The sequence below is a fragment of the Lithobates pipiens genome, unplaced genomic scaffold (assembly GCF_037356315.1).
Source record: "Lithobates pipiens isolate NorthernLeopardFrog02 unplaced genomic scaffold, aLitPip1_a1.2 Scaffold_3, whole genome shotgun sequence".
Lineage (NCBI taxonomy): Eukaryota > Metazoa > Chordata > Amphibia > Anura > Ranidae > Lithobates > Lithobates pipiens.
Genome location: NW_027507790.1, coordinates 99,805,501 through 99,819,169, shown reverse-complemented (window position 1 = coordinate 99,819,169; position 13,669 = coordinate 99,805,501). Strand labels below are relative to the sequence as shown.

The 13,669-nt window shown below is 42.4% G+C and overlaps 1 protein-coding gene across 1 annotated transcript in view; it reads right to left on the bottom strand.

Annotated features, from left to right (window-relative positions):
* KREMEN1 (kringle containing transmembrane protein 1) overlaps nucleotides 1–13,341 on the bottom strand; it is a 234,155-nt gene extending 220,814 nt beyond the window's left edge. Inside the window, exon 1 of the mRNA XM_077462082.1 lies at nucleotides 13,094–13,341. Within this exon, the coding sequence (XP_077318208.1) occupies nucleotides 13,094–13,175 (82 nt within the window). The 5' untranslated portion in view covers nucleotides 13,176–13,341. The remainder of the gene's footprint in view (nucleotides 1–13,093) is intronic.
* Nucleotides 13,342–13,669: the final 328 nt, after the last annotated feature.

Below are 13,669 nucleotides of genomic sequence, written 5' to 3'. Positions count from 1 at the left end.
TACAAAGAGCCATGTCAGCTTAACACTGAATTTATTTTTGAAGGCTATCTTTAGTGCTACTGAAATGTGGAACAGTTCAATATAATAAACAAATTACATACAGCATTTGACCCTAATTAACCCGTTCCTGACGATGGGCGTCAGCAGAATGGCACAGGCAGGCAAACTGGTGTACAGGTACGTCCATTTGAAATTGCCGCCATGCCATCGTGTGCGCCCCGCCGGCGGGGCGTGCACATGCCGATCAGGACCCCCATGAGTCCGGTCGTGATCGTCTCACGGGGAGGCTGAATGGGGAGATGCGGAAGTAAACAGCATCTCCCCGTTCTGCCTAGCAACAAGTGACACTAATCTCTGTTCCCTGTGATTGGAGCAGAGATCAGTGTTCACTAACACACAGCCATGCCCCCCACAGTTAGTAACACGCTCCTAGGACACACTTAACCCCTACACTGCCACCCCCCTGGTTAACCCCTTCACTGCCAGTGTCATTTACACAGGAATCAGTGCATTTGTATAGCACTGATTGTTGTATAAATGACAATGGTCCCAAAAATGTGTCAAAAATTTCCGATGTGTCCACCATAATGTCGCAGTCACAATAAAAATCGCTGATTGCCGCCATTACTAGTAAAAAAAAATGATTAATAAAAATGCCATAAAACTATCCCCTATTTTGTAAACGCTATACATTTTTGCACAAACCAATCAATAATCGCTTATTGCTTTTTTTTTTACCAAACATATGTAGAAGAATACGTATCGGCCTAAACTGAGGAAAAAAATGTTTTTTTATATATTTTTGGGGGATATTTATTATAGCAAAAAAGTAAAAAATAATGCGTTTTTTTCAAAATTTGCGCTCTTTTTTTGTTTATAGCGCAAAAAATAAAAAACGCAGGGGTGATCAAATACCACCAAAAGAAAGCTCTATTTGTAGGGAAAAAAGGACGTCGATTTTATTTGGGAGCCACATCGCACGGCCGCGCAATTGTCAGTTAAAACGGCGCAGTGCCGAATCGCAAAAAGTGGTCTGGTCTTAAGCCAGCAAAATGGTCCAGTCTGAAAGTGGTTAAAGTTTATATTTACAACAACCTAGAGGGATGAGCTCAGTTACAAAATAAGCTACATTTATTATGTATTTAGTAAGATAACTTTTCCAGTATTCACGTGACACTGTGATTTGATTATTTGAAATAAAAATGCTATGGCCTAATGCACACTGGACGTTTTTTTACAGCTGCTTCTAGGGGCATCTGGTGTTTGTTTGTTTTCCTGCCTCTAAATGCCCCTCCATGTTAGCCTATGTGTCCATGTACAAATAGGCTTTTAGCAGAATTTAGTGGCAGGAGCTTTTATAGGTAGAAAAACCCCTCTGTCAGTGCTTCAAGGAGCAGCAGAGTTTGGGCAGAAAAAAATCCTTGATGCTACTAAAAGCTCCTAGAAGCTGCTAAAAGCTGCTAAACGCACCTACAAGCTAGTGCTTGAGCATTAATTCATTTTCATGACCAGAATAAATTATTATTATTACCAGAAATGAATTAACACCCAAGAGCTTGACTTCTGTAAAAGCTCCTAAAAGCTTGTAAAAGCTTTGGACATTTAGGCCTCATGCACACGAGACGCAGGTGAAAACTCTGCTCAAAAAAAGCTGAAACGCGGCAAAACGCACGTTTCTAAACACGCATTTTGCTGCGTTTGCATGCTGCGTTTAGACGCGTTTAGGCACGTTCAGCTGCGTTTGCGTTTATAAGCGTTTATAAAGATAACATCATGTAGACCCTCCCCAAGCATGTTTTTTTAACTATTTCTGCTATTTTGCTCAGAGTGAGCAGCAGCAGCATAGAGAGCAGTTGTACACTTGCATTTGCCTCTCTTTCTGTGGTATATATTTTGAAATGGATCCCATCCCATATCTGTCCTTTATTTTTTTTTAAATAATGTCTATTTATAGCAAATTATCCAATTTTTTTAAATATCTAAATTTTTCTTGTGGCAATTTTTAACATGTTTTCATTATTTCTAATATAAAACAATATTAAAATAGTTAATTATTTATTTTTTAATCTTAATATATGCTTTTATTCATTTTTTCCAGTTTCAAATTGTTTTATTTAAAAGCAAATCTATGTTAATTAGATTTTTTATAATTGTTTTAAATTTACTTGACCAATTTTTTAATATATTTTTATCGTGAAATATGTACTGATTAATATATTTTAATTCTTTGCTTCTGTATATGGTAGTATAATATTTTTTAATGCCTTATTAAAATATCCAGAATCCTAACCCTAACCATTCATCCTAACCCTAACACTAACCACTAATCCTAACCCCTAACACTAACAGCTAACACTATCCCTTACACTAACCCTAACCCTAAACAACCCTAACCCTAATCCAACCCTTAATCCTAAACAATAACCCTAACGGATAACCACTTACCATAACATCCAACCCTTATGACCAAATTACATTGCCGCAGATGGTCACAGTTGACTTTGAGGCCATGTATCTCTGATGCAGAAAAGTGCATGACATTTTGCGACCCGAATTTGGGGCCCCCTATCTCGGGGGTTACTTAGTGATAGGATCCTCAAATTTGGATATGTTGTAGTGCTAGATCCACAATGTCTGCATACCAAATTTGGTGTTCCTGGCAATAATTGGCCCCAAGATATGGGCCCCCAAACTCGGGTCGCAAAATGTCATTCTCTGATACAGAAAAGTGCATGACATTTTGTGACCCGACTTTGGGGCCCCCTATCTTGGGGTGACTTGGTGATAGGTAAGTGACCCCAAGATATGGGCCCCCAAAGTCGGGTCATAAAATGTCATTCTCCGATCATATTTCTGAGTTTTCAGGTCCAAAAAATTGGGTTCCTTTAAAAACGCATATAAACGCGAACGCGGCTAAACGCGGGTGCCGCGTTTAGCCGCGTTTGGCCGCGTTTTGCATCTGAAACGTGGAAATTTTTGCGTCTGAACCCATTTTTTTGCTTCTGGAAAAACGAGGTTAAACGCAACTGCATAAAAACGGCAAAAAACTAGACTGTGTGCATGGACACATAGGATAACATTGAATGAGTTCAGGGGCAGTTGAAAAAAGTGTCCAACTGCATCTGAACACGCGTTTAACTGCGTCTCGTGTGCATGAGGCCTTAGGCCTCATTACAGTACAATACAGTACACTGCTGCTGGTAAACAGAGGTTTAGGAGCAGTTGGGCATTTTTTTCAGCTGCCCCTGAACTCTCCTCAATGTTATCTTATCAATACATGTATACAGGGTAGTTTATAGTTGTTTCTAGACAGTTGAGTTAAGAAGCATTTTTTGGAAAGCAAAAAAATGCATTCAGGATGGATGTTCAGAGGCATTTGAAACGGCAAATGCAGCTTGTAAACGCTGCTAAACGCAATAACTCATGTATGGCAGTATTTCATTTTTTTTTTTAAATGCTCCTAAACGCAAATGTGGCAAAACGCTGCTAAACGAGTCATGTAAATGAAGCTAAATGGACATTTTTAAACATCGGATTCTAGCTGTCAAGTTAAATAGTTTAGGAGAGGTTAAACAATGTCCCGGGTACATGAAGCCTTACAAGCGTCAGGCATTTTTTCTGCAAAAACACGGCTGGCTTCTAGGAGAGTTAAAAAAAAACGTCCTGTGTGCATGAGGCCTACAAGTTACAGTTAGAACTTTTCGACAAGTTTTGAGCTTGTGTCTATGGAATTAAAAATGATTCTGAGATCATTTAGGATTAATTGACAGGTGCCTTTGATCTGCAGTTGACCGCCTACTTACCTGCATTTGATATGCTTTAATCTCATGCCAGCCTCTTTCGTTATATTATGGCAGGTCGGCTCTCTTGCGCAAATTGGCATAGCTGGATGGCGGCTCGCGCAGGAGGGAGTGTGCCCACAGGTGGGGCGGACTCGATGTCCACCAGTGACCCGCGATCGCCTACTACAGAAGCAGAGTGGGGATCTGCCTTTGTAAACAAGGTGGATCCCCATGCTGTCAGATGACATGACAGAGATCTACTGTTCCCAGAGATGAGGAACAGTGATCTCTGTCATGTCCCTGGCAGCCCATCCCCCCAACAGTTAGAATACACCCAGGGAGCACAGTTAACCGCTTGATTGCTCCCTACTGTTAACCCGTTCCCTACCAGTGTAATTTTTACATAGATCACTGCATTTTTATAGCACTGATCAATGTAATAATGTCACTGGTCCCAAAAAAGTGTAATTTGGGGTGGGATTTGTCCGTCGCAATGTCGCAGTCCCACTAAAAATCGCAGATTGTAGCCATTGCTAGTAAAAACAATAAAAAAATAAATAAAAGACCCTAAATCTATCCCATAGTTTGTAGAAGTGATACGTTTTGTGTAAATCAATCAATATACGCCTATTGCAATTCTTTTTTTTACCAAAAATATGTAGAAGAATATATATCGGCCTAAACTGATGAAGAAATTAGTTTTCTTATATATTTTTTTGGATATGAATTATAGCAAAAAGTTTCACATTTGTCTCTGTTTGTTTACAGCTCAAAAAATAAAAACCACAGAGGTGATCAAATACCACCAAAAGAAAGCTCTATTTGTGGGGGGGGGGGGGGGAGACATCAATTTTGTTTGGGTACAGCATCGCACGACGGTGCAATTGTCAGTTAAAGCGACGCAGTGCCATATCACAAAAAATGGCCTGGTCATTAAGGTGGTAAATCCAGGTGAGGACGGAAGTGCCAGGGAGTGGAAGGCTCCATTTAAAAAGTCTGTTGTTGTGTGCTGGTTTTTCAAAGCATACCCCACTTTAGGACATAAACCTTCAGGGGGACAATTAAAAAAAACTAATTGGTAGAGTTTATTACTGCTTTAAGCAGATTTTGCAATCCTATAGACTTGAAAGAAGTGAACAAAGGCCTGTCAATGGGCCTCACCCAAAATGTCCTTTTATTAACCTCTTGAGATCCGCGCTATAGCCGAATGACGGCTACAGCGTGGACCTCCTTTGCCGGGACTACATCTATTGACGTCGTCCCGTACACCGAGCGGCCTGCGCGCCCTGTGATCGGCGAGTCAATGAGACTCGCCTGATCACCGATCTGAGCAAGGGGTTGATTCCGACCCCTTACCACGTGATCAGCCAATGACAGCTGATCATGTGACAAAACAGAGCCGGTAATCGGCTATTTTTCCTCCTTGCGCTGACAGCGCGAGGAGAGAAAAAAAAAGCCTATCACCGGCGGCCGTGATCGGGACATCAGTCCCAATCACGGCCAGTGTATCAGTGCCCACCTGCCCCCTGCCAGTAACCCCCAGAGAATTAAGAAAAGTGCCACCCAGCAGTGCCACCCATCAGTGCCCATAATGCCACCCAGCAGTGCCATACATCAGTGCCCACAGTGCCATAATCAGTGCCCACAGTGCCACCTATCAGTGCCCACAATCTGCCTCAACAACATTACTGCACCTCAGTGCCACATATCCGTGCCCATCAGTGTCATCTACCAGTGCCCATCAGTGCTCATCAGTGCCGCCAATCGGTGCCCAGCAGTGCCACCTATCAGAGCCACCTATCAGTGCCCATCAGTCCCATCTATCAGTGGTACCTATCAGTGCCCCTTAGTGCCACCCATCCGTGCCACCTATCAGTGCCCATCAGTGCCACCTTATCTGTGCCCATCAGTACTGCCTTATCTGTGCCTATCGATGCCACCTTATCTGTGCCTATTAGTGTTGCCTTAACTGTGCCTATCAGTGCCCACCAGTGCCGCCCATCAGTGCCCACCAGTGCCGCCTCATCAGCGCATTTCAATGAAGGAGAAAAATGACCTTTTTGCAAAATTTTATAACAAACTATTAAACATGATTTTTTTTTTTTTTTTTTTTTGCATTTTTTGTTTGTTTAGCAAAAAATAAAACTCCCAACTGTAATTAAATACCACCAAAAGAAAGCTCTATTTGTGGGAAAAAAATGATAAAAATTTCATTTGGGTACAGTGTTGTATGACCGCGCAATTGTCATTCAAAGTGCATCAGCGCTGAAAGCTGAAAATTGGTCTGGGCAGGAGGGGGGTTTAAGTGCCCAGTAAGCAAGTGGTTAATAGAAGTATATGTTTGGATCCATGCGTTATATACAACACTATCCATTCCTCCCGTCATGTTATAACAAGTAAGGCTGGGACAAACGAATGCAAATCATGTGCGAAAATAAACCAAATAAAAATCAATTCAACAGTTTTATATCTAGAGACTATTCTTGACAATTATTATGTACACCCCAGAGAGGCCTGAAGACGAGGACCTCTTTACTGGTACAGGCTAATACAGGTCTGGTTATCACACAGCTCTCTTCACAAACAGCAACCAACCTGGGAGCCGCAATCAATCGCTGTCTGCAGCAATTGCAAATCTACTATGCATTAATGTGCCTGGAAACACACAAATCATATAAATGGATATTGACCTATATTTGTGCGCTTTCTGTTCCCAAATTAATGTTCTCTGCGATATAAGGTCATCATAGAGATCAGTGGTGGTTTATGGCGCTGTCATCGCAGACCAATAAGGTTACATGGTAATTACACTGGTGGTTTTCCTTTATCAACACTTTACAAAAGGGTCTTTCTCTAATCTTTAACTATCTGAAAATGGAGCATCTGAAAAATGAAAGCTGGCTGCTGACTCCATGATACTTTGTATGCATCATTTGTAACATTTATGTCTAATAACAATTTTACACATTTAGGTTTTATACTTTATAAAAGGAAACAACGTGGTGCTCTCACTTTATTCTAAGGTGTGAGCCGCCTTTCCCTTAGCAATAGCTTCAGTTTGCTAAACGCCTATGAAACTAGTATTGATGAAATCATATATATATATTCAATACAGTAATTTTAATTTAATTTAATTAATTTTAATACTGCAACTAAAGATACTTAATGCCCTGTACACACGGTCGGACTTTCCGGCGACAAAATCCGTTGGATTTTTTCCGACGGATTTTGGCCCAAACTTGTCCTGCATACACGCACAAAGTTGTCGGAAAATCCAATCATTCTGAACGCGGTGACGTCCAACACATATGACAGGACTATAAACGGGCCAGTAGCCAATAGCTTGCGTCTCGTAATTTATTCCGAGCATGTGTGGCACTTTGTCTGTCTGAATTGTCTATACACGATCAGAATTTAAACGATCGGATTTTGTTGTCGGAAAATTTTAGATCCTGCTCTGAAACGTTATGTGTTGGAAATTCCGACGGAAAAAGTCAGATGGAGTCCACGCATGATCGGATTTTCCGGCAACGCGATCCGTTTGCACATTTTTCGACAGAAAGTCTGACCGTGTGTACAGGGCATAACAGTATGAATGTGAATCTTGTGATCTGAAATAAACAATGTATGTGTGTACATGTAAACAAAGCAATATTTCTTTCTGCCATTTACATGGCAGTCAAAGTGGCTGAGCTGCTGAGCGTAACTCCTGGCATAGTAATATGATATTACTGAACTTCTCAATGTGTGTCGTTTTGGTTGACGCAGAGATCCATTCACACAGTTGACCAAAGTTATAGAATGAAAGAACAAATAAAAAAAAATTTGCCCTGGGTTCATCAACGCATATATTGTGCCTATTTCTACCTAATCCACAAAAAGACAACAGATTGCACTAGAATGTAATTGTACTAGACCAGGGGTCTCCAAACTATGGCCCTCCGGTTGTTCAGGAACTACAATTCCCATCATGCCTAGTCATGTCTGTGAATGTCAGAGTTTTGCAATGCCTCATGGGATGTGTAGTTCCGCAACAGCTGGAGGGCTGTAGTTTGGAGACCCCTGTACTAAACTGACACGTAAGGCCAAGATCATGGCCAAAGACATATCCACACTGAGTAAAGAAACAATTTCTAAGGTTCTAATATGTGACACTTCTGCTGAGTACACAAAATATGGAAATGAACTATTTTAATACTTTCAGTTTAAATTTCGGCTCCCGTAGCAGAAGGCCACATAGAGGCTGGTGCTCTTGACAGTCAATTATCTTAGATAGGCAAGATAATTATTCACATTCATGACATTCCTATCAAATATACAATTACTTTGTAAAATTACACATGGGAACATATCATTTTATCTAATTAGTGATGTGTTTCATGTCAAAGGGCTCTTTTGATGAGTATGGGTTCCATTTAGAGTGACACTTATTCTCCAAAAATAATCCACACACATCCACTGCTTAATGGCCCTCTAATCTATTTTTTATAAACTTATTTCTCACTGAGTTTTTATTCCTCTTTGTAATGCCTTTCCTGAACCTCTCCTTCATATTCTCCCTTCACAAACCTATTTGTTTGGAGCGGGCAGTGCATGTTAGTTGCGTGGTATTGTGCTCTGCTCTATGCATACTACACATCCGATAGTCCTTGCACATAGTCCCTAGGCCTAGTCCATTTCAGGAGTGAGCAAGAGAGGGTGGCTACATTCCTACATACAATGAGACAATGGAGAATGAGCGTAGCCACCTTCTAACGGGAAGTCAGATCACAGAAGCCAAAAAATAGAGGAAGCTGAGAACAATAGAATAGAATAGAATAGAATACAAAAGATTAATGGGTACTTTTTTGAGTTAAAGGATAAGCTCACCTTTGTACAAATACTAAATGCAAATTTTTTTGCAGGTATAAAAATGTGCATTTATAATTTTTTGTAGTAGGAGCCTGTAAAGCATTGTACCAGCGACCAGGAGATCGCTGATGCCATGCAGGTCTCCTGCACGCTATCAGTGTATCTGCTTACCTGTACATCCCCTATGGGTAAGCTGATACTCGCTGGCAGCAAGACGCAATGAAATACCACAGCTCTCCATAGCGCTCTGGTAGTCCATTCAGAACTACAAACTGACAGCCGCTAAGGATGTCGGGACTTGTAGTTCATTCATACACAGAGCGCTGTGTGGAACTGGCAGCTAGTACAAGGAACTTCCCCCCATACTGTTGCCACAGGGAGGGGGCAGCGGGCAAGGACTGCATCATTGGGAACATGTTACATGTTCCACCCTAAAAAGGTGAAGGTGAACATATCCTTAAAGTGTAAGTAAACCACCCTATCGTTTTTAGCCAAGGAAGCTGCGATCTTTACTTCTATTTAATCTACAACTGTTATGATGCTGCACATGTGATCAGTTATGACATCAGCCATTGGATGGTTTGACAGTTTGGTTGAGAGCACAACCAATTGGAGTGTTACATTTCCGGCACGTTGCCGGAAGTGAAACTGTTTTATGGATGGGTTTACTTCCGCTTTGAAGCCACGTTCACATTGGACCGATTTGACATGCGACATACAATGGCACCGTCCGAATCGGAGAGATGCCGACTTTGCGACAGCGCACCAATTCCCAAAAATAGTCTATGCACTCGTTTTGGCGACTTAGGGGGCGATTTCTAATAGTCACCGAAGCTGGACTGAAATGCCGATTTCAAACCCGCCCTCAGTGTGAGCATGGGTTTAAGAACACTTTGGGGTTGATTTACTAAAACAGGAGTGTACAAAATGTGGTGCAGCTCTGCATAGAAACCAATCAGCTTCCAGGTTTTTTGTCAAAGCTTGATTGAACAAGCTGAAATTAGAAGCTGATTGGCTACCATGCAGAGCTGCACCACATTTTGTACACTCCTGTTTTAGTAAATCAACCTCAAAGTGTTCTTAAACCCATGTTCACACGAGGGCGGATTTGAAATCGGCATTTCAATCCAACTTCGGTGACTATTTGACAGACATCTGTGGCACAGATGTCTATTAAAAATTGCCCCCGAAGTTGCCAAAACTAGTGTAGAGACTACTTTTGGGAATTGGTGCGCTGCCGCAAAGTCAGCGTCTCATCGATTCGGACAGTGCCATTGCATGTGACATGTCAAATCGGAGCCAACCGGCTTCTAATTTCAGCTTGTTCAATCAAGCTTTGACAAAAAACCTGAGCTATCTTACCTCACCCTACTGTCCTCTATAGAGCTGTCATACATCACCCTATTGTCCACTATAGAGCTGTCATACGTCACCCTACTGTCCAGTACAGAGCTGTCATACATCACCCTACTGTCCACTATAGAGCTGTCATACCTCACCCTACTGTTCACTATAGAGCTGTCATCTATCACCCTATTGTCCACTATAGATCTGTCATACATCATCCTACTGTCCACTATAGAGCTGTCATACATCATCCTATTGTCCACTATAGAGCTGTCATACATCACCCTACTGTCCAGTACAGAGCTGTCATACATCACCCTACTGTTCACTATAGAGCTGTCATACCTCACCCTACTGTTCACTATAGAGCTGTCATACATCATCCTATTGTCCACTATAGAGCTGTCATACATCACCCTACTGTCCAGTATAGAGCTGTCATACCTCACCCTACTGTTCACTATAGAGCTGCCAAACCTCACCCTACTGTTCACTATAGAGCTGTCATATGTCACCCTACTGTCCACTATAAAGCTGTCATACATCACCCTGCTGTCCACTATAGAACTGTCATACGTCACCCTACTGTCCACTATGGAGCTGTCATAAAACACCCTACTGTCCACTATAGAGCTGTTATACCTCACCCTACTGTCCACTATAGAGCTGTCATAAGTCACCCTACTGTCCACTATAGAGCTGTTATACCTCACCCTAATGTCTACTATAGACATGTCATACATAACCCTACTGTCCACTATAGACATGTCATACGTCCCCCTACTGTCCACTATAGAGCTGTCATATGTCAGCCTACTGTCCACTTTAGAGTTGTCATACGTCACCCTACTGTCCATTATAGAGCTGGCATACGTCACACTACTGTCCACTATAGAGCTCTCATACCTCACCCTACTGTCCACTATAGAGCTGTCATACGTCACTCTACTGTGCACTATAGAGCTGTCATACGTCACTCTACTGTGCACTATAGAGCTGTCATACGTCACTCTACTGTGCACTATAGAGCTGTCATACGTCACTCTACTGTCAACTATAGAGCTGTCATACCTCACCCTACTGTCCACTATAGAGCTGTCATATGTCACCCTACTGTCCACTATAGAGGTATCATACGTCACCCTACTGTCCACTATAGAGGTGTCATACGTCACCCTACTGTCCACTATAGAACTGTCATACATCACCCTACTGTCCACTATAGAGCTGTCATACATCACCCTACTGTCCACTATAGAGCTGTCATACGTCACAAGCTGACACAGAATGAATGAAGCTAGCGAATACCAAAAAACTCCATCTCAGACAAACATGTAATTAGGACAACTCTCAGCTCTAGATCCCCTTGAGACTTAGAAGGACGGTATCAGAAGGTGTAACCAAAGGACGACAACACATACTTGATTCTGATAGCCCAAAATTAAACGTCTGATGCTGGAGTTAATATTATAAAGAATTTCCTGTTGAAAATGAAACTGTCTGATGAGGATGTTCCAATGCTTCATTGATTTTTCTTTTTTTTTTTTTCTGACATAAGTTCCCCTCTGTAAAACGTAAGCAGCAGGGGGATCTCGTCCACACGTGTAGAGGAAATCTGACGTGATCACGACCCCAATTCACATTATGCCAAGACTAAACAATGTGCCAACAATCTGACACAAACAATGGATCACTTATCTCAAGTACAGAGACAGAATACATCACCATACTACCACCAGCCCGCTTAGGGACGTGAGAATACATTGCGCAGGGAATTACGCATTAAATGAGCGCTGTGGCAGCAGGTAAACCATCATTACTATTACCGAGCAATAGCATGGACATTAAATATATAAGCCTGCTGCTTGTGTGCAGCTTTCATCTGCTCCACGCTCGTGGCGTGATCCCCCTGTCATTCTGTAATGTGGGTCATTATTCCTACTTACCAATCATCTACACATGCTAACAAAACAGGAGACATGTCTGATTGCATCTATAGATCATGTGAAGGTTCATTAAAAAAAAAAAAAAACGACAAGATATCTCCTTGAACTTCACTCCTCGGGTGACCCCGTGACAAACGTCACATTTATAACAACTACAGACTTTGGGTTTATCGCAGAATTATTTCACGACATTAATTGGATTTCACGCCCTTTTAAATGCCTGCCGTCATTAGAACCCACCATACCAGCAACCTAAAGGTGACCATACACTCGTCAATTTTTGTATCTGCTCAATTATTATTCTTATTACTATACAGGATTCATACAGCGCCAACAATATGCGCAGCGCTTTACAACGTAAGGCGGACAGCACAGTTACGATACAGGGGGAATCAATCCATCAAAATCAATGAATCCGCAAACAATCAAAAAGCCGCAACCGATCGATTTAGATCAGGTCGAGGCGATCGGTCAGGGCAGAAAACGATCAATCGTTTTGCATCGATCGGGGCAGCACTGAGATACTCTGTTCCTGAATATAACTGTATTTTTGCTCAATCGGATTATGAAATGACAGTGAAAACAGGCGATCGATAATTGATGATCGCAAGTGACGATCGTATCTCAGCTATCGAAAATCAATTTCCTAGTGTCCAATAAGATCAATTATTCATCGATCGCAAAAGAAACCGATCATTTATCAAAGTGTGTATGGTCACCATTAGCTGCTGTAGAACTACAAATCCCAGCACGCCAAGTATCTGGCTGGGTGGTCATGCCATGACTTGTAGTCCCACAAATCCAGAGCCAGAATCACAAGCGGGCAAATGCAAGCTGTCAACAAGTACATGTGTTTACCTGAGCGGATTTCAGCACTAAACCTTATATAACATCCATGTCAGTGGCAGCAAAGCAGGGCACACATCATGGCACATCATGCCATTGTCCAATCCCTGTCCTAGCTGACAAGATCCAAGTTCAGCACCTTGTCTGGGATTACCTGTAGAGCAGCCAGCACTGCCATGATCATCAGATTATATGTATGATAATCCCCCCATATCCCCCAATCCCAACAGTGCTGCTGCCTGCCTCCCTCCCTTCTCCCCCCCAAAAAACTCCTGCACCAATGACAGGAGTGTGGTCAGCATGTCCCCCTCCTGTACTCACCAGAGTGATAGAGATCAGAGCACAAGACCAAGGTGGAGGAAGGCAAGAGCAGGATCCTGAATGAAAGTGTCCACAGATCCATTCCCCTGGAGCTCTGCAGCTGGAGATAGGAGTCAGAGAGTGGCAGGATTCCCCTAGATGGAGCAGGTTGTTAATTTCCTCCGATCCTGAGAGGGACTGGCTCAGCTCCGGGGGATGCCTTTTATTTCTGCTCCTTCCTATGGATTGTACACAGGAGAAGGCAAAGGGGAACCCTACAGACGCTTCCCAGCAACTACACTCACACCAACTCATTGTACGGATCCTATTACCGGACCGATCATGTGACAGGATACATACTACACACTGGAGACACACTACACACACTGGAGACATACTACACACTGGAGGCACACTACACACACTGGAGGCATACTACACACTGGAGGCACACTACACACACTGGAGGCATACTACACACAGGAGATACACTACACACACTGGAGACACACTACACACACAGGAGACACACTACACACAGGAGACACACTACACACACTGGAGACACACTACACACACAGGAGACATACTACACAC